This window comes from Bos grunniens, chromosome 16 (genome assembly GCF_055505025.1).
Source record: "Bos grunniens cultivar Pamir isolate PY7600 chromosome 16, Bosgru_T2T1.0, whole genome shotgun sequence".
Lineage (NCBI taxonomy): Eukaryota > Metazoa > Chordata > Mammalia > Artiodactyla > Bovidae > Bos > Bos grunniens.
In genome coordinates, this window is record NC_141180.1 from 7396992 (window position 1) to 7418587 (window position 21596).

At 42.6% G+C, this 21596-nt stretch overlaps 2 protein-coding genes across 8 annotated transcripts in view; one reads left to right on the top strand and one right to left on the bottom strand.

Annotated features, from left to right (window-relative positions):
- Positions 1-21596, bottom strand: part of LAMB3 (laminin subunit beta 3) — a 190872-nt gene that overhangs the window by 76604 nt on the left and 92672 nt on the right. For both annotated transcript variants that reach the window (XM_086342261.1, XM_086342260.1), the window contains exon 3: positions 5821-5993. The gene's annotated coding sequence lies outside the window, so the exon portion shown is untranslated. The remainder of the gene's footprint in view (positions 1-5820; positions 5994-21596) is intronic.
- The window catches only part of HSD11B1 (hydroxysteroid 11-beta dehydrogenase 1), a 70053-nt gene continuing 50384 nt past the window's right edge, over positions 1928-21596 (top strand). For 2 of the 6 annotated variants that reach the window (XM_086342286.1, XM_086342287.1), the window contains exon 1: positions 1959-2087. In XM_086342286.1, coding sequence (XP_086198412.1) covers positions 2009-2087 — 79 coding nt within the window. In that variant the 5' untranslated portion in view covers positions 1959-2008. Of the gene's footprint in view, positions 2088-6005; positions 6139-21596 lie in introns of those variants that run through there. The other 4 variants (XM_086342284.1, XM_086342288.1, XM_086342285.1 and 1 more) reach the window with 4 other exon arrangements.

Sequence of the window (21596 nt, forward strand, 5' to 3'; positions counted from 1 at the left end):
GCTCTTCGCATCAGGTAGCCAAATTACTGGAGCTTCAGCTTCAGAATCAGTCCTTCCAATGAGTATTCGGGGTTGACTTCCCTTAGGATTGACTGGTTTAATCTCCTTACAGTCCAAGGGACTCTCAAGAATCTTTTCCAGCACCACAATTTGAAAGCATCAATTTTTAGGCATTCAGCCTTCTTTATGGTCCAATTCTCACATCTGCACATGACTACTGGAAAAACCATAGCTTTAGCTATACTGACCTTCATCAGCAAAGTGCTGTTTTTGCTTTTTAATATGCTAAGTTTGTTATAGCTTTCCTTCCAAGAAGCAAGCATCTTTTAATTTCATGGATACAGTCACCATCTGCAGTGATTTTGGAGCCCCCAAAATAAAATCTGTCACTGTTTCCACTTCTTCCCCATCTATTTGCCATGAAGGAATGGGACCAGATGTCATGATCTTAGCTTTTTGAATGTTGAATTTTAAACCAGCTTTTTCACTCTCCTCCTTCACCCTCATCAAGAGTCTCTTTAGTTCCTCTTCACTTTCTGCCATTAGGGTGCTATTATTTGCAAATCCGAGGTTGTTGATATTTCTCCCAGCAATCTCAATTCCAGCTTGAAACCGAAATCCAGCCCAGCATTTCACATGATGAACTCTGCATATAAATTAAATAAACAGGGTGACAATATACAGTCTTATCATACTCCTTTCCCAACTTTGAACCAGTCAGTTGTTCCATGTCTGGATCTAACTGTTGCTTCTTGACTCCACATACAGGTTTCTCAGGAGACAGGTAAGGTGGTATCCATGAAGGGGAAAAACCTGCTTAGATCAGAGTAATTTGGGCAGATAAAAGTCTAGAAGCCCCATCACATACATAATAATTGAATGGACGTAGATAAAATGAAATACAGTAGTGTCACATAAAAATCACTTTCAAATCTGTGAAGGGCTGCCATATCGGCCCAACAAAGTCCAATAAAATACACTTATTTTATATGGCTTGAAAAATGCAGAACTAAAACTAGCAAGTAGGTGTGCAAGGGAGAAGATAATAAGTCATTAAGAAAGCAGAGTAATTCAAAACATAGTGAGTTGCCTTGTGATACATATTAAGCTCCCCTTTACTAAAAATGCCCAAGCAGAGGATGCAAGGGATGGTGCAAACTGCACAGGAGATTTCTAAACTTGGAGGGAGGTCAGTTATATGGTTTCTGAGGCCCCATCCAGTTACATGATGCTAGGATTCTGTTTGATATAACCACAAAATAGGGACTGTATTTCCCATCCCAGCCTGCTTCTCTAGAAACCACTCTCTTTTATGTTTTCAACGCTTCTTTGTTCTTTTTCTTAGCATGTTGACAAATACTTTCTTTCTTGCTGGATGACTATTAAAAGTAATGAATTTAATTAAAAATAAATGATTTCCTGATAATTTACTTACTTTAAAAATATACTATTTCCTGATTAAGTTTACTTAACTAAAGCTCTTTTCTCTTAGAAAATACCTTAACCTCACAGTTGAATCTAATTTTCCTCACAGTGAGTCCTAGTGAAACAGTTATTAGTCACCTTGCTCTTTACAAAACACAACAAAACATAAGTAATATATATACATAGTTTTGTGCTATTAATATAAATAAAGATATATATAGAATTTGGGGCTAATATCTAATGTGAACTTGTACTATGTTCTAGTGAAAACAAATAGCAGATATTAACTGCACAGATACTTAAAAGTTTCACACTTTCTTAGGGAAAATTTGTTGTTTAATTATAGTAAACAGAGCCAAGCATTAAATCCACTGGCTCCATACGTCACGACTCCCCCTCAGGTAACAAGCTTTTTCAAGCCAACCAATCAGTAACAGTCCCTCACTTCTGACCATCATTTAACCAGGAACTGACTCATTCCATAAATATATTTCAGAGTGCCAACCAATCAACAAATAAATATGCTGCTACAGATGAGGTCAGCCTACTTAGGTCTGGGAAAGTACACCAAGCTCTGAACTTCATGCTTTCTCAAAATTCAAAAGACACACTTACTGGCTTCCTCGTGTCCAAACTCTACTGTCCTTCAGATCTGCTTCTAGGTAAGTCAGTCTCAACAATAATCTGAATTTGATTGGTTGCACTGAGGCCTCGCTGCCTCTATAATTTCTAATCAAGTATGTCTTTGTATAAAATCATTAGATCTCAGTCTTTGTGTAAAGGGATTAGAAATATTAGTTTACAGGTGCACATTTTGGTAAATAATTATACCAGGACCTTTGTATAAGATCATTAGACATTTTATCTGAAAGGTATGTGGTGTGTGTATCCTCAGTCGCTCAGTCGTGTCTGACTCTGTGATCCCATGGACTTGTAGCCCTCCAGGCTTCTCTGTCCATGGAATTTACTACTAAGTAATCACACGACTGGGGCTACGTAGCAGCAGCAGCAGCAGCAATCAGACATCAGTCTTGTATAAGTTCATTAGACTCTTTTGGTTTTTTTTTTTTTTTTGGAGGCATACCTTTTGATAACTGTATTTGCTATGAAACTACTATTCCCCTGCTTCTCACTTTGCTTTTGCTTTTGTTTATCAATATTGTCAAGTTTATTTTACATGTTTTTGCTTTGTACTGAAATGCCTTGTTTCTGATACACAAGTAAAGAAATGTTCCATCTGGAATGGCCCAGTAAGTCACCATTCAATCCAAGCTGATCCTTGGGGACAATAGTTGGAACTCCATTAGCCTAGTGACCAGTTGAGGAAAAGGTAAATGATCAAACCTGGCTTGGGGTCCCCTTCAAAACTTTCATGGAAGCACCCTTTGCTCACCAAGGTGTGAAAGAAAGTCATTTTCTCGTCTATATTCTGGGTGGAAAATTGTCAGGTGGCATGCATGGCCCTTTCCTAACTTTTGCTTAGAAAGGGAATCCAAGATACCCATTCAGAGGCACACGTCCTTAATAGCCGTTCTTCGGTTCTTCTACATCAAATCTGCAAACTTCTCTTGGAAGAATTCCCGCTTTCTTGTTGCATTATAATCCCTACTCTTGTATTTACTTTGATAAAGGGCAAAAAGTTTGAGTATAGAATAACAATAGTCAGCATGGTACTTTTGACATATCAAAATAAATAAATTAATTCATTTTAGAGGAACACCTAAATAAATTAGTACATTTAAGAGGAACTCCAGGAATTTAAAGAATCAATAGTTTACTTTGATTAGTATGCTGAGGACAAAAAAACAAAATTCCAATCCAGCATGGTCTCTTTCCAAGACTCTAATATTTTCTGAAAGCAACCTTATTTCATTTCTGTCTCTTCCACTCACCTTTCCCTGACCTTCTATAGGAGCCCTTTTTTCAGAGTTTTATTTGAAAAAGAAATAATTACATTGTAAATTTGCTAAGCCAAAAGGCAGTCTTAAAGAACTTAAAATTTAAAATCCAGGCCTGGAGCCATATTAAGAGTTAAAATTAAGGATTTTCCTAAATCTTAGAAAGTCACATAAAAATTTTTTACGTAACTTAGGATTTTATTGGGTACTTGTTGTTCTGGACTAGATCTTTACCAACTAGTTCAGTAAATTGTTAATCCTTCAGCTGGAGAAAAATATTTAAAAATAGCAGGGCCAAGAAAGGAAAAATTTAAATAACTCAACTGTGTAAAATGAAAAAAGAAAGTGCCTTAAGAAGGCAAGAAAAAAAAAGAAAACATAGCACAAAAAAACAATTCTAAAAGCCTTTCTTTTAAAGATATAGTGGACAAAAAATTAAAAATAATAAATTAAAAATGAAAACAGACTTCAGGAAATTTTCAAAGAGCATTCTGGAGTAGACCCAACAGTTGAAATAAAAGGAGACTTGCCTTTTTCATAGTTTGTTTTTTTTTTTATGAGATCAAATATGAATTAGGAATTTTAATGAGAAAAAAAATAATTGAAATCCAAACCTGGCAGTTGAGAAAATACCCAGTATGTGACCAGACAGTTTCAGAGAGCCTTAGAATGAAAGTGAGCTAGAAATCTGGGGAAGGCAATGGCAACCCACTCCAGTGTTCTTGCCTGGAGAATCCCAGGGACGGGGGGCCTAGTGGGCTGTCGTCTGTGGGGTCACACAGAGTCGGACACGACTGAAGTGACTTAGCAGCAGCAGCAGCAAGCTAGAAATCAATAGAACTTAATGGTTCTCCGGATAAAACAACTGGCTCCTGAAAGAAAAATAAGACTAAAAAGTCCTCATCCTTTAAGAATTGGGAGCCCATAGATAATGATACGTGTAGATATTGAAGGAGTAGACGGGTCTTCAGAAGAACCAATGTTCCTTTTTGGCTAAGAAACAGATGACTATCCAAAATCTGCCCAGTGATGCTACTACAAGGAAGACATTCAGTTCAGTTCAGTTCAGTCACTCAGTCGTGTCCAACTCTTTGCAACCCCATGAATTGCAGCACACCAGGCCTCCCTGTCCATCACCAGCTCCTGGAGTTCACTCAAACTCACGTCCATCGAGTCGGTGATACCATCCAGCCATCTCATCCTCTGTCGTCCCCTTCTCCTCCTGCCCCCAATCCCTCCCAGCATCAGAGTCTTTTCCAACGAGTCAACTCTTCACATGAGGTGGCCAAAGTACTGGAGTTTTAGGTTTAGCATCATTCCTTCCAAAGAACACCCAGGGCTGATCTCCTTCAGAATGGACTGGTTGGATCTCCTTGCAGTCCAAGGGACTCTCAAGAGTCTTCTCCAACACCACACTTCAAAAGCATCAATTCTTCAGCGTTCAGCTTTCTTCACAGTCCAACTCTCACATCCATACATAACCACTGGGAAAACCATAGCCTTGACTAGATGGACCTTTGTTGGCAAAGTAATGTCTCTGCTTTTCAATATGCTATCTAGGTTGGTCATAACTTTTCTTCCAAGGAGTAAGCGTCTTTTAATTTCATGGCTGCAGTCACCATCTGCAGTGATTTTGGAGCCCCAAAAAATAAAGTCTGACACTGTTTCCACTCTTTCCCCATCTATTTCCCATGAAGTGATGGACATTAGAACCCAACGATTCCAGTCCTTCCTAACTGATGTCCCCAAGTCACAGAGAGATCAGAGTACAACAACCCATGTCAATTATACTCCCCACCAGGGCAGTTCAGGTCACAACCAGTTTCCAACCCACTGTCTGGCAATAGACAGGTGTTCATTAAATATTTGTTGAATAGAGAATACATACACGGATGAAGAAATTACACTTTTGTGGATACATTTTTGCCCGTGCCTTAGTCCGAAAGAATGAAGACCTCTGAACTGGGATACGACTCTCCATCATTAGCTGGCGGGAATCAGGCTGGAATCACTGTCCCTGCTTGTGCAGTCCCCAGCCCCTGTGCACCCTGTCTGCCCTCTGCCATCCACGCCACACTTCCTCTGATGTGATCACCATAGTGGTCTATGAGTCATCTCGATGATTCCTAAGGAGTTGATAATTAAGAAACATGTAGGCACACAGCCTTTCAGAGTACATTCGATTGCTGGTCTCTCATGGTGGGAAAGGAAAATCCGCCCAAACCCAGTTCTTGTTTTGATGCTTTCCCCTGAGGCAAAGCCAGGAATCTGAGAGCAAGTGCTTGCTAAAGGTGAGACGGGTTCTGTCTGGCGTGCCTCTGGCACGTTTAGAGCTAGCAGTAGTAACGTTTAGAGCTAGCAGTAGTAACGGACAGGTCTCCAGGGCAACCACTGCCAGGACCACTTCCAAGCATTCCCACCATGTGCGGCCGGGGGGGCCTCTGTCCTTTGGGGAGCCCTGATGCCCAATGCCCAGGACTGGCCCCTTCTGGCTCACCTTTGGGTTTTGACTCCCGGCGCCTCCTGGCTGCAAGCTCAGTCCTAGGACAAGGGCCTTCGTCTTGGCCCATGTTTCACCTTCTTGTATCAGGTGGCAGACTAGCTGGTTCCAGTCCCGATTCAGGTCTTCTGGCTCCTCCCAGAAACCAGCCAACTTCTGAGCAGGAAATCCTGCCCCTCCCCAAAGAGTGGGAAACCACAGAGGAAGAGAGAGATGAAGCAGAAGGGAAGGCAGAGGAGGAGTGAAAGGGAGAAAAAGAAGCAAAAGGAAAAACGAGATCAATAAAAAGAAGTCAAATTTGGTTGAAACCCCAAGGTAAGACTTTTTTAAAACCACAATAATATACAATAGCATCACCACTTGTGTCAGGGCCTAGTCCATAGTAGGTCCTCAAAAAACTGCTGTTGAAATAATGCATCTATTTGGGATAAACTGGAGGGCTGGGCTGAAAGAGATTTCAATGTCAAATGCTGGTCAAAAACAGATAACAAAAAACCCCGAAGAAATGCCCGATGAGCTTTGCAATGTGCAGGAGGAAAGATGTGATAAAACACAGATGGAACCAGATGTCTGTTACTGGCACTGAGTACATTCTGATCATTTTGGGACAGAAAGTTAAGTTGGAACCAAAAGTTGCAAAAATAGTTTTAAAAATGTCTGCATGTTCGTTGAAATCATACGAAGATTGCAGGTTGTGTTTTTATAAACTGGCTTTAAAGCAATGACGGAGCACAAACACTCAGCTGTATCTTGGGAATTGCTAACAGTGCTGATATCTGCTTTTTGCGTCCAGTTATCAGCTAGTTTAATACTTTTAATATTGAGATCCAGAGCTTTGAAGAAGGCATGTTTTATCTCAAGGAGTCTTGTTCAGAGGACTAAGGGAGGCCTAAAGTGATCAATCAAAATTCTTTCTGTGCTGTTCTTCTATTCCTTAATCCCAGTCCAGCCTGCTGCTCGGGATACTGACCTTCTGAGCCTTAAAAGCATCTGATCAGACAGAATTCAAACCCCCTGGTTTCAGGTCCATTAGAGAAAATCTAACAGGAGCAGGAAATAGAATTCCCCACCCTCCACACCATTTACTCAAATCCTCCCTTGCCATCAACAGACAGTACCATCCAGAAGGGTCCAGTCAGTTGAGAGGATTAAAAACTGCTAAACCTACGCTTTGGAAAGTGCTTATAGACGACGCTGGTGTGTTTTCACAACAGTTGGCTTTGAAGAGTCCTGCTCCCCCAAATTTTCCAACAGAGCTTACCAATTCAAAGAGACACACTTGAATTGTTTTTTCTTTTAGTGCCAGTATTTTCCTTTGGGTTCTGTGTGAGTAAGTCACAGAAGCTGAAAGAAGGGCGGGAGAAGTGAGGACAGATGGAAGAATCTCACTTCTGCTTGCCTGCCAAAATTTGAAAGGAATTGCCTTTCCCTCTTATGTATGATGTGAAAATAAAATCCAAAAATCCTAGCTCTTTCTTGATACTAATTTCAGTAGAGCTAAAAAGCTCCATGCATCAAATTTCCAAGCTGGAACAAATCTTAAAGGTAATCTAATTTAATTCCTTTTGTTTGCCAGGTGAGGGAACTGAAGCCAAGACAGGGGCAGGGCCTGTCCAAGGTCACATATATGTCAGTGGAGGAGAGGGAGACTGGAACTCAATTATCTTGGTTCCACCCAGGAGCCTTGCAAGAAACTTTATACAGAAGTGCCCCAAACACCCAAGAACTTATAAACACGGCATCTTCTGATTAAATAAAATAAAATATTCAGTTAAAAGATGCTTAAGTAATCCTGATCTGGAAGAAACAGAAAGAGGGGAAAGATTTTAATAGTTAAAGCTAATAGTTAAGCTTTTCTAGAATCTGTTTTATAACTGTTAGGAAACTGGAGCGAGTAGAAGGGTTTAAGGCAGGTTTGTCACAAAAGAGCTGGAATACTTTACAATCCTACTATTGAGTCAGCTTATCTCTTTATATAATCACATGGTATCCTCCTTTTATTAATACAAATAATTTCTTTTAATTTGCTCAAATTCACAGAGAGAAGAAGAAATTATGATTTTTGCAGCTTTCATTACTAGTCCCAGCACCATGCTAATGTGAATATTTATAGTTCAGTGACTCAGGACTCTCCCCAGATGGACCCCTGCTCCAGCCACTTCAATCTACTTGAGGTGGCTCTGACATCTCAAGCTATCTCTAGACTCCTTACCTAATCACAGACAGTTCCCTCTGCTGGGCACAGCCTTCCCCCAATGTCTTCATCTCCATAAACTGTACTCATTCTTCAAAACTTAGCCCCAGGATCACTTCCTCCAGAAAGCTTTCCCACCGCCTTGGGCTGACTTGGCTACCCTACTCTTTCCCCGTTAGCACCCTATACACATTATTATTACACAATTGTGACCTTAGATTTACTACTGTACTAGAGCTATTATTATGCTACTGTGAGCTTTGACTTACTTGCCTACCCTCCTCATACTTAACTACCATCTCCTTGAAGGAAGACACCAGACATTGCTCAGCTTGAACATTCCAAGCTCATTGGACATTTACTAGTGCTCAATAAATATCTGGGGAAAAAGGATGAGTGAACAAATGAAAGATTCCCCCTTCTTTTCTTCCATTCAAATGACTTAATAAACAGTTTCCCTCCCACAGTCTTGATTTTTGGTATCTTGGGAGGAACAGAAGCTGGCACTACTACAGGCTTTTCAAAAAAGCCTGTCAGGCTACACAAAAGAGCCTCCTAGGGTTAAACATTCCAGTGGAACAAACATTTATTTCTACTCCCTTACAAAGTACACCAATCCCAGTAGAATAACGTGCATGCTATAAGGGACAAGGACAAAAGAGAACCAGCGTGGAAACAATGGATGAGAAATGTCAACGCCCTTTCAGAGAATGGAAAGTGGACAGATGAGGGAGAAGTGACTTAGCCAACTGGAAACTATTGAAGCCCAACAGCCGCTGGTAGGAGGAGGGCAATGAGAAGCCATAGAGCCCGGGAGAATCTCAGCGATCAGGGCACCAGGAACTTTGATGCAGAGGAAGAGATGGGCCCTCCAAGAAGAAGGAAAGTTTATTTTCTGGAGAAATTGGCTAAAGAGGTGCCAGGCTCAGGGACATCAGACACAGCAAAAGGTGGTTCAGGCATAGAGCTGGGAACAGGATGAGAGGAAGCCTCCACACTGAAAGATGAGATTGCCCAGCCCCTTATCCTGACTTAGCTCCCCAAACACACACCGCCCAACTTATACGCCTCTTCGTTCTCCTTACTCCAGTCCACCGTAGGCAGAGGAATGAAGCATTCCTCCTTGGAGAAACTATACAACAAAAGGGAAAAAAGATTATACATACTGATATTTGAGGGTCAGAAGAAATTACTAACAGTAGCCCTTGACAATACTGGTAGCCCCTCAGAGAGAAAAGAAGGCAGTGTATCCATCAGTGAAGATGAAGCAGTCAGTGTTCTGTTCTGTTCTGTTTTAAAAAGAAGTAGTCACGAACAGACAGGAGCTTTGTACAATAAAAATACAACTGGAAATTTAAAACTTAAAATGAAACACAGGAAGATAAAATCGACAAAATCTACCAGAAAGTAGGACAGAAAGGTTAAGAGATGAAAATTAGGGCAAAAACAATAAGAAATTTACAAGATCCAATCCATCCAGAAGCTCTGACATCTTCTAAGTCCAAAAGGAGAACACAGAGAACATGGAGGGGAATATATTAACTAGAAAGAGAATTTCTCCAAAATTCCCCGTAATGAAAGATTTGCATTTCCATATTCAAAGGACCCAGTGGGTGTTCAACACAATGAACCAAAACAAAACACAAAACTGTCTCCTCAAAGCACATAATTAGGAATGTTAGAACACCAGGGGGGGATAAGGATCCCAAAAGTTCTAGAGAGAAGAAAAACAGCTCACAAAGCCAGATCAGGAGTCCAAACAGAAATTGAACTTCTCAGTATCTACACTGGAAGCTAGAAACTGAAAGGCAATACAGCAACGTCTTCCAATTTCAGAAGAAAATAATCCCCAATTTTGAAATCCTTCCTCAGCCAAACAATGAATCAGGAAGAGGGTAAAGTAAGGACGCTGGCAGAGCTGACATCCTGGCCTGTACGTGACCAGGCTCTGGTGGATCAAAGCCCATGCAAAAGTGTTCGATGTGAAACAGCACCCCACAGTCAGTTCCCTGTTATTCATGAGGAAGCAAGCCAAGAAGAGCTGGGGTGGTCAGGTAGATGTAAAGGGAGGTCCCAGTTACCAGCCTATCAAGCTCCTAGTCTGGATTGGAACAGGAAGGCCAGGGGCTCCAAAACGAATGTCTCCAAAGGAAAAAATATATAGATTATCCAATTAATTTGACTAATTTATTTGAGCCATATTGCTTTTACCAGAGGATTTGGAGAACATGACAACTGAGTAAGCAAACAAACAAAAATGAGACGATTATTAACTCCTGGTTGGAGGCAGGGGGCGGATAGAAGAAAACAAACAAAGAAATGCAATCATAGTACATCAAATTGTTGAGCTGCAAAAAGTCAGTCATAATAATATGAACACTGACTAATGATTTAATTAAAATTGTGATTTAATAGTGTTAGGAAGCTAGCTGGAAGGGAATGAGTGTCTGCGTGTGCTGTAAAATAAAACGGCAAGTCCTAATATTCCTTAGTGGGAAATCAATAAATAATTTCTAATGTTACAAAATCAAGAATGGCGGTAAATGTTTTAAAATATGGAGTTATTCAGAGGAAAGAAATAGGATTTTAAAATGTGGCTGCCCTTGAAAGGGACCTGGGCATGGGGAAGGGAGAGGCAAGGGTGGCTGTTAGCATTATAAGCCTTTTGATATCATGTGACTTTGTAGACACTGTTCCTGTATTATAGTAATGAATACAAAAATTACTTGGAAAGGAAAGAAGGGAGAGAGGGGAGAAAAAGAAGGAAAGAAAGAAAGGAAATGACTCAGTCACAACAGCATTCGTGGATTACATTCTATTGCCACTCCACATGTTGATGGCTGGAGCCATTAAATTCAGTCTCCAACAAGCTCTACTTGAAGTATTTCCCTAACTACCCAGAGGTGTTTGCCAGTCTGTTTGTCTAAAGGCTACTTCAGAATCTCCTGGGCACTTTGCAAAAATACAGATTCCTGGGTCCCAACCTTGATGGCTCCCATTCAACAAGCCTTGGTGGGGCCTGGGAATCTTCCCTTAGCGCCCCCCAGATGATTCAACTGCACAGCAAGTTTTAAGAATCACTGGAGTAAAGCAGAAACTGTGAGTGCGTGGAGGGAGGGGTTGGGGGTGTGGTTATGTGATTTTTGTGTAACTGTTTCTGTGTATATGTTGGTGTATTGTGAGCCCGTCTTCTTCCTCCCTCCTTCCCTCTTTCATCTTCTCTTATCTTAACCCATAAACCCCTCTGGACTGCTGGACCTCATTCCTGAAATTTTAAACCCCAGGAGTCTGTGCTTCCCAGGTGGCACAGTGGTAAGGAATCCACCCGCCAGTGCAGGAGACTCGGGTTCGATACCTGAATGGGGAAGATACCTTGTAGGAGGAAATGGCAACCCATTGCAGTATTCTTGCCTGGGGAACCCCATGGACAGAGGAGCCTGGGCTATGGTCCATGGAGTCATCACGCGTGTACGCACGCAATCTGAGCTTTCTCGCCCAGCCCTGGGGCTCCCTCTGCTGGCAAAAACCTGTCAAAACTCTTAACGTCCTAAACCTAGAAATTCTCCCTCCGTTGCTATAAGGCTCTTTTCCCAGGCTGTTTCCAAGCCCTCAAACTTCATGAACCTCCCATCAGACAGAAAAGGAAAAATTCAGCCAACCTGGGAAAGACATCTGCTTTACAGGTGTGACTGTACACAGACCAGGAACAGAGCAGGGGGAGGCAGAAATGAGAATAAAAGTTACATATTGTGGCTAAACGTGAGGGAAAGGAGACCTTAAGCGATTCAACTTCCCACCTTCTTCCTCTCCCACCCTCCAACAGAAATGGACAGATGGAGAAGTCAGATCCATGTGCCTCTCAAAAATCAAAAATCGAAGGAAGGAAACACATTAGGCTAAAAAGCTCGCTGAATTTAGGAGACTGCAAGAGTTCGATATCCACCCTCACCTTATTTCCTTGAGTCTCCACATGCCCAATCCTCAGACCCTGTAAATCTTGCCGCTCCAGTGATTCTCTAGCCAGGGACTTTGTTGGATCTTTCCCACAAGCTGAAAACACGCTCACCCCAGAACTGTATCTGGGACAGAGAAGATACTCAAAAACATTTGAATGAAACCTTAGCTCACTGCTGTCCTAAAGATCAGAACCTTCCTTCAGATCTGCACATCCCCCAACCCAAGCTCCTCAAAAGCTCCTCTCCCCTACACTCACACTAAACACGTTCTTTCCTCAAATACATCCCTCCTCAACCCGTCGCGTTCCGGCCTCAGTGCCTTCAGAGCCCTGACAGGCCTCCAGCTCAGTTCAACTCAGTCGCTCAGTCATGTCCGACTCTTTGTGACCCCATGGACCGCAGCATGCCAGGCTTTCCTGTCCATCACCCACTCCCAGAGCTAGCTCAAACTCATGTCCATCGAGTCAGGGATGCCATCCAACCATCTCATTCTCTGTTGTCCGCTTCTCCTCCTGCCTTCAATCTTTCCCAGCATCAGGGTCTTTTCCAATGAGTCAGTTCTTCGCATTAAGTGGCCAAAGTATTGGAGTTTCAGCTTCAGCATCAGTCCTTCCAATGAATATTCAGGACTGATTTCCTTTAGGATGAACTGGTTGGACCTCCTTGCAGTCCAAGGGACTCTCAAGAGTCTTCTCCAACACCACAGTTCAAAAACATCAGTTCTTCCGCACTCAGCTTTCTTGATAGTCCAACTCTCACATCCATACATGACTAGTGGAAAAATCATAGCTTTGACTAGACGGACCTTTGTTGGCAAAGTAATGACTCTGCTTTTGAATATGCTGTCTAGGTTGGTCAGCGATTCCTATATCCAGACCCAATGTATTTTTGTCACTTATCCTCCTTGACCTCTCAGAAGCTTCCAAGCTGTGACCTCTGGCACCTCATAGAGACCACCCTCTGCCCACCCCAGCCCACCTCCCTGTTGCCTCAGGCCCCCCTGCTCCCTGCTTCTCCTTGCCCCTTTCTACTAGTTCTCCTCTCCTGTAACATCCCACTGTACCCTTCGCCCTCTAGATGGGGTGTCATCTACTATGGTTTTAACTTTAGTTTATATGATTTCATTCTCCCAAAGCAATATATCTAGCCTAGACATTTCTCTTGACCTTCAAATATCTAACAAGCATCTTCATCTCTATGTATGAGTCAATTTCCATTAAACACTCAGAAAATGCTTTCTAGCATCTAACATGTGCAAGCACTGTGCTAAGCATGGGAGATACACTGGCTTCTCAGACCTGTGTGTAATGGGGGGAAAAATGAGCAACTGTGACTACAAAGTCCTGGGAGCTGTGATCAGAGAAACACCCAGTGCTTAGGGAGCACCTTACACGTCCAAGGGAGGGTGACTTTGAAAGGGAGAAGAACCTGAATGGTAAGAAGAAACAGGGGTAGGAATGGTGAGAGGATCCTGGGAAAGGATTTCAAAGGTTCTAAAGAGCTTGCAAAGCTAATGAGTTTGAACTTTACGAACAATAAGGAGCCACTGAAGAAGAACGGGGTGCATCAAGGCCCACGGGGCACTTCTACAGTTTTGGCAACAGTCAGGTCTTAATTTGGATGGTCGGCCAATAAGGCTTTTGCTTTATTATTGCCCCGTAAGTTATTTATGGCTTCTTCTATTCTTTTGTGCATATCAAATGTTTCACAAGCTTTTTTTTTTAAATATATCAATGGATTGGAGAAGGTGGGGTAAGCAGAGAGAAGAGTGAGGAGGCTGCTAAAGCAGGAAGTAGCAGTGGCCCAAGTTAGGAGAGTCATAGCGAGGGTGAGGATGGGGAAATGGTTCTAGAGATATCTAGGAGATAGAATCGACTGGGCTTGGTGAGAAATGGAATGTGGGAAGATGGAGAGGAAGGAGTAAAGAAGGATTTCCAAGGTTCTGAAGCATTAACTGGGGGGATGGTGAAGCCCTTGACTGAAACACATCACCAAGTCACTAGAGAACAGTTTGGCAGTTTCTTTGAGTTAAATATAAATTTATCACCTAACCCAGCAATGCCACACAAGGACTTTGACGCCAGTGTTCCTAGCAGCACTGTTCATCACGGCCAAAGAATGGAAATTCTAAATGTCTGTGAGTCAGTGAGTGGGTAAACAAAATGTAGTATGTCCATACAATGTGAAACGACTGGGCAATAAAAAGGAACAAAGTACTGCTACATGCTACCGCAAGGATGCAAGGATGAACCTCAAAACCATGAGCCAGAGAAGCCAGGCACAGGATCACATATTATCTGACTCCACTAATATGAGAGACAGAAACTAGATTACTGGTTGGCCACACCTGGGGATAGGGGCAGGAAGTAATCGTAAATGGGCGAGAGGAATCTTTGGGGGGTGATGGAAATGTTTTAAAATTGGATTGTTTTGATATTTTCCCAACTCTGCAAATTTGTTTAAAAAAAAAATTGAATTGTACACTTATCATGAGATGCTTTTCTGGTCTATAAATACTGCTTCCCAAAAGCTGTTTAAAAAAAATAATAATCAGGTCAGTTTGGGCATGTTGAGCTTGAGGTGTTTAGGAGGCATGAAGAGGGAGAGGTTGAGTAAACAGGTGGTTATGCAACCTGAAGCTTAGGATACAAGGCAGTCCAGGAGAGAGAGATTTTTAATACACATTAGCTTAAAGAAAGCGACCGGAACCACAAGAATGAGGGGAAATGCCCAGAGAAGATAGAAAGAGAAGGACAGAATAAGGAGAGAAGCAAGACCAACCCCAACATTCAAGGGATCCAGACCTCTACAGGGTGCCTCCCGGTAGAGGAAGCAGTCAGAGAGGAAGGAAGAAAGGCCAGAGGCTATACATGGACAGAAGTCCAGGGGAGAAGAGGCTTGGGAGCAGGCGCAAAGCTCCAGAGCTGCAAGCCACCCAGGGACACAGCCAGACCCAGCACCCCAACAGCACCGGGAGAGGGAAGTGTTGATGGAGAGAGTGAGGCTGGATTGATGAGCCTGAGGTGGGCAGGTGAACCAGAATGCTCAGCCTAAGGCTGGGAGGGGTACAAAAGGCCACTGAACAGGAAGGGTTCTGGGATGCAACGAGGGTGCAGAGGCTTCGCGTCTGGAAGTAAATGCCGGAACCAGTGGTTCCAGTGGTTAGGTGGATGGCCTTCAGGGGTGTGGTTCCTGCCAGCTTCTCTGGACTGATTTCTCCCCATGTAACCCCACCCCTTGCAATTCAGTGATCCCTCTGTGTGGAATTGTTTGCATTTTCCCAAACACTGCCTTCTCTTCCACATCTTCTTCTGTTTTCTCACACAGCTCCCTCTGCATCCCATTTCATTGATTGCCATGTCTGTCTCCTTCTAAGGCTTGGAAAGCATTTTGCTTTTTCAGAGGTCACAGGACCTGATCTGTGGAAGGCCCTAAATAAATATTAGTAGATTAAATCACTCAGCCGCCACGTGGCACGTAGCCTTTTCCTCCTTTGCTACTGGCCCCTTTGGGGGCTGTCTGCGGCTGGGTGGCTGGGTCCGCCTGTGACGAAGATACACATGGTGTTCTCACCTCTGCTCTCAGGAGCTACTACGATCAAAGATACTTTGTCCATAACGTAAGGCACAATCTCTCAATGTCCCCAAAGTTCTGGCCACTTCTAGGACTGCCAGGAAAAAGCACGGAACACCCAGTTAAATCTGACTTTCAGATAAACCATGAATAATGTTTTAGCATAAGTATAATCCATGGAATAGTTGAGATTATGCAGATCCTAAAGAGGATGTGTTGCCAATCTGCAATTCAAATTTGACTGGCTGGCCTGACTTGCTATTTGCTACATGTGGCAGCTCTACTTCTCCCCAGAGGGAAGTGGCCTCCCTCTAACACTGTAGTCACGGGCACCCTAAGCACCCCGCCTGGCAGGGGCTCCTATGCCCACCCGACGTGCCTCCTGAAAACCAGGCTGAAAACCAAGAGGAAACGCTGGGGGTGCCGAAGCTGTGTGGCGGCTTGGCCGGTCAGTGCTCTCCACTGTGTGGGCCTCTCTCACAGTGCCTGAGTGCTACCGTGTCTCACCAGACTTCCTGGGGAGTGATTTTTAGTTACTGTGTGAGGCTACTGAGAGCCCCAGTGCAAGTTCACATGCCAGGGGCCAGGGGAAAACGTGAAAAACCGCAAGACTTGTTTAGAATTATCTCTGCCTGCCCCACTGAGGGGAGAGGATCAAGCCAAACTCCGGGCCTCCTTTCCCAAGAGGCTCTCAGCTCTCCTAGGCAAACAGACACCAGCTAGTCTGCCTCACATGTCCCCCTGCTACCCGACTACATGTGACCAGCAGGGTCAAGACGGCGCGTGCAGGGCAGGTTATCCCACCTCTAGTTCATTTTCCTGCATCTGAGCTTCCATCAGTTGGAAAATATGAGTAAATCTGTCTGTTAGGAATAGTGTCCTGCAGAAGTGCTGGCAAATAGAACTTTCCCTCTTGTTAGGGAGACTGGAGAGGGAGAAGGGGGTTGGGGTGGGGAGGGCAGGAAGTCCATGTTATCAGACAAAACGATGTAAAATGATAGTTGTGTTGACAAAAAAAATAATCAGCTGGCCTAAGAAAGAAAAGGAAAATTTTATTTGAGCCAAATTTGAGGATTATAAGCTGGGAAGAGCATCTCGGAAAGCTCTAAGAATTGTTCCACCTGTTAGAATTCAAGGCACAGTTATGTAAGTTTTCTGAGAGAGAGATGTTATATTGATGTACAAAGAATGATGCACTATTGACAGTTTACATAAGCCAGATCTAAGCGCCATGAAGAAATGTTATCTTTAAGGAATTGTCCTACTGACAATGGGAGACTGGCTCTTTGCGGCTGAGCAGGTATGTATGTCAATGGGGGTGTTTTGGTCGATGTACAGTGCAGATATACAATGCCTAGTGGGAAGAAAGAGGAGGCCAAAGGATGGAGAAGATTTTTTTGTTTAAATTTTTCTCATCTTGCCATAAAAGATGAATTTTATTTCTCAGCTGTTTCCCTGGCTAGGAACAGATTTTGGTAGCCATGGCACAGACTTGCTGTGCTGTTGCTTTAGTCGTGTCCGACTCTTGCGACCCCATGGACTACAGCCTGCCAGGCTCCTCTGTCCATGGGATTTCTCAGGCAAGCATACTGGAGTGAGGTTGCAATTTCCTGATGGGACAGACCTAGCCGTTCTTAACAGGAAAAAAAAAAAAAAAATCAGACCTGAGGAACCAGATCGGGGTGGGGAGCAGGGTGGGAAAACCGAGAGAAGGGGAGAAGTTTATGCATCCTACAACATTATGCTAAGATCCTTTCCTATTTCAACCTGTTGGTACTGTTTTCCCAGGGAAGGCAGAACCTCCAAACAGATAGAGTTCACCCACCTTTTACTCCAAGGTCTGCCCATTCACGGTTCTACTGGCAGGATGAGTTTTTAGACAGAAGAGACTGCTTCCTTAACAAAGCTACCAAAGAGTTCCAAAGAGCACTCTGGCCGCGGCTGCCTCAGAAATGACAGGTGCTCCATTTGTGATCTTCATGTTATACCAAATGCTCAGAAATTGCCCTGTGGCTGCTCCTGACCTCTTTTCCCCTCCGTGTTTTTCTTGACCTCATTCATTTAAGATGGGGGTAATCAAGTCAGAGAGAATTCCTGGCTGGGCTCAGCCATGCACCTTCCGCTGAAAGCGACTCATTCTATGTGGGTTTTTGACCATGCGTGGGTCTTGCCAAGGGCATTTCACTGAAAGCCTACTCTGAAGTGTAGGTGGTCAGTGCCTTACGAAGGAGGAGCAGCGTGAAGGAATGAACAGTTCAGGTTCGTTGCTATGGCAGTGAAAGAAACTTTACTTGATTTGTGAAAATCTAGTCCAAACAAGTGCTAGGTGAAACATTCATATCTCCTTTTGTCTTTTTCATTTTTATTATTTGTTAGTTTTCAAATTGTTGAGCACCACAGAAGAGGATTAGGGGGCAGGGGGTTGATCAGTTCTGGACAAAATGCTAAATCTCAGTGACTTCCCTAGATTAAATCAGGCTCCAGAAAGATAGCAATGTTCTCTTTGCTGCAGTGCCTTGCAAACACTAAAAGAGCAAAATTTCACTGAATGCCTATTTTGGAGCAAAGTTAGAAGGCAATGAAGAGAGACAAAGATGAAAAAGACATAATCCATGGCCTCCAGGAGTTCCCAAGCTAACGAGAGGACCAGCCGTGTAACTGCAAACACACAGTGGATCCAAGTAATGGATCCAAGGGTGGTCCCCATGGGTCCCTGAGACCCTCTTGGAAGTTTGAAAGGTCACAACTGTTTTCATAATTGTATTAAAACATCATTCATCCTCTTTCCTTCTCCTTCTCTGTTGAGTTTCCCTAGCCTACAAGATGCGTAATAATACAAAGCTTAATACATGGATGCTTCTGTATTCTTGAGTTAAAACAAGAAATTCTCAGTTTCAATTTCTAATACATCTATATCAATAGGTAAACCCACACATGTAAAAATTCTTTGAGAGCCTTGATGATTTTTAAGATTAAGAGGATCCTTAGAAGATGGAGTCAAGATGGCAGAATAGAAGGAAGCAGAGTCCGTGTCTCCTTACAACTAGGGCAGCTACTAGGCACTGGCCAGGGACCTTGGACACCTGAGGGGATGGGAGGAACCCCCATGTGAACCAGTGGGACATGAGGGGTTGGGAGGAAAAGAAGCAGAAGTGGACGGGACCGGGGCCTCTGAGGAGTGGTGGAGGGAGATGAGAGGTGCCCGCAATTGGAGTGGCCCACGGACCGCAAGGGGGTCAGTGGGGGCAGGGAAAGGACCTTCACAGGGTGGGAGGATGAGAAGGCAACTTGGCCAGCATCCCCCGCCTCCTTGGGCCCCAAGGAGCTCACTGGGGCCCCAGCCTGAACTGCTGCTCTCCAAGGCCCTCTCCAGTGGTGCTGAGCCTAAACCCATCCCTGCCCCCCAGGACCTTCCTAGCAGCACTGGTCCTGAACCTAGGCCCCCACCCTACCTAAGACCCACCCCACCAAAGACTCGCTCCCAACCCCCATAGCCAAGGCCTTTTCCTTCGGGGTATTTTTGTTTTTAATTTTTATAGTTGTAGTGGTGGTGGTATTTCACCTTATTGTTGTTGTTTCATTTATATTTTTATTTTTCTCTAAAGAATGTATTTTTTTATTTTTCTAATTTTATTTTTTATTCTTTGTTATTGTGTACATGTTGTTTGTTTGTTTTTTCTGCAATGCCGAGCAGCTTGCGGAATCTTGGTTCCCAGGCCAGCGACCGGGCCTGATCTCCTATGGTGGGAGTGCCAAGTCCAAATTGTTAGACTAACAGGGAACCTCAGACCCCAGGGAATATTAATCAGCATGAATTATCCCAGAAGTATTCATCTTGGCACCAAGACCTGGTTCAGTCCAACTGAGTGCAAACTCCAGTGCTGGATGCCTCAAACCAAACAACCAATACGACAGGAACACCCTGTCCCACCCATCAAAAAAATGAAATGACAAAAATCTATGTTACAGACAAAGGAGCAAGGTAAAAACCTGTAAGACCAAGTAAATGAAGAGGAAATAGGCAACATACCCGAAAAAGAATTTAGAGTAATGATAGTAAAGATGATTCAAAATCTCAGAATGGAGGCACTGACTGAGAAAATACAAGAAATATTTAACAAGGACCTAGAAGATCTAAAGAACAAACAATGATGGATAACACATTAACTGAAATTTTAAAATACACTAAAAGTAATCAATAGCAAAATAACTGAAGCTGAAGAACAGATAAGTGAGCTGGAAGTGAGAGGATGGAAAGATACTCCATGAAAATAGAAATCAAAAGAAAACTGAAGTAGCAATACTCATATCAAATAAAATAGACTTCAAAATAAAGATTGCTACAAGAGGTATGGAAAGATACTACATAATGATCAAGGTATTCATCTGTTGACTTTTTAAATAAATGCACAATTTGAGAGTTGTGAGTCAAGTTTTATTTGGGGCAAAATGAGAACAATAACCCAGGAGACAGCACCTCAGACAGCTCTGAGAAACTGCTCCAAAAAATTAGGGGGAAAGGTGAGTAGATATGTGATTTTTGAGGAAGGGGGAGTGCGTGCAGTCTCATGAAGGTCACTGCTAGTGACAAGCAGCAGATGTCACCAGGAAGGATTTCAGTGCTTCTCTAGACAATGAGGAGATACAAGAATTGGAGTACCTGTTTCTGCTCCCCAACCTGAACTCTTTTCAGGAGGTGTTGAAAATCAGGTGTTCAGCTGAAGCACTTGTATAGAGGTAGATGGCAAGTGCCAATTTGTAGTTGACGTATCCAAGAAGAAATTAACAATTGTAAATATTTAAGCACTCACATAGGAGCACCTCAATACATCAAGTGAATATTAACAGCTATAAAAGGGGAAATCAGCACGAACACAGTAACCGTGGAGGACTTTAACATTGCACTTATGCTAATGGACAGATCATCCAGACAGAAATAAGTAAGGAAACCCAAGCTTTAAAGGACACAGTAGACCAGCCAGATTTAATTGATATTTATAAGACATTTCACCTGAAAGCAGAAGAATACACTTTCTTCCGCAGTACACACAGAAAATTTTCCAGGATAGATCACATCTTGGGTCACAAGTCAAACCTCAGAAAATTTTTAAAAACTGAAATAATAATAAGCATCTCTTCCAACCACAATGCTATTAGATTAGAAAGCAATCACGGGGTGGGGGGGACTGTAAAAAAAAAAACACAAACACACGGAAGCTAAACAGTGCACTGATGAATGATCAAGAGATCACTGAAGAAATCAAAAGGAATTAAAAAGGAATACACAGACATAAATAACAACAAAAACACAATGATCCAAAACCTATGAGACACAGAAAAAGCAGTTATAGCAGGTAAGTATATAGCAATTCAATCTCACCTCAAGAAACAAACAAAAAAACTCTCAAATTCACAATCTAACCTTACATATAAAGCAACTAGAAAAAGAAGAAAAACCAAAATCCAAAGTCAGCAGAAGAAATCATAAAGATCAGAGAGGAAATAAATGAGATATAAATAAATAAAACAATAGCAAAGATCAATAAAACTAAAAGTTGGTTCTCTTAAGAAGATAAGCAAAATTGATAAGGCTTAACCAGAATCATCAAGAAAAAAAAGAGAGAGGACTCAAACCAATAAAATTATAAATGAAAAAGGAGAAACTACAACTGACACTGGAGAAATACAAAAGACCATAAGAGACTACAATAAGCAACCATATGATAATAAAATGGACAATCTGGGGAAAATGGACAAATTCTTGGAAAGCTACAACTTTCAAAGACTGAACCAGGAAGACTTAGAAAATATAAACAGATGAATCACAAGTAATGAAATTAAAACTGTAATTTAAAATCTTCCAACAAACAAAAGTCCAGGACCAGATGGCTTCCCAGATGAATTCTATCAAACATCTAGAGAACAGTAACACCTATCCTCCTCAAACTCTTCTAAAAGATTGCAGAGGTAGGAACACTCCCAAACTGGTTCTTCAAGGCCACTATCACTCTGATACTAAAACCAAAGATATCACACACACAAAAAGTATA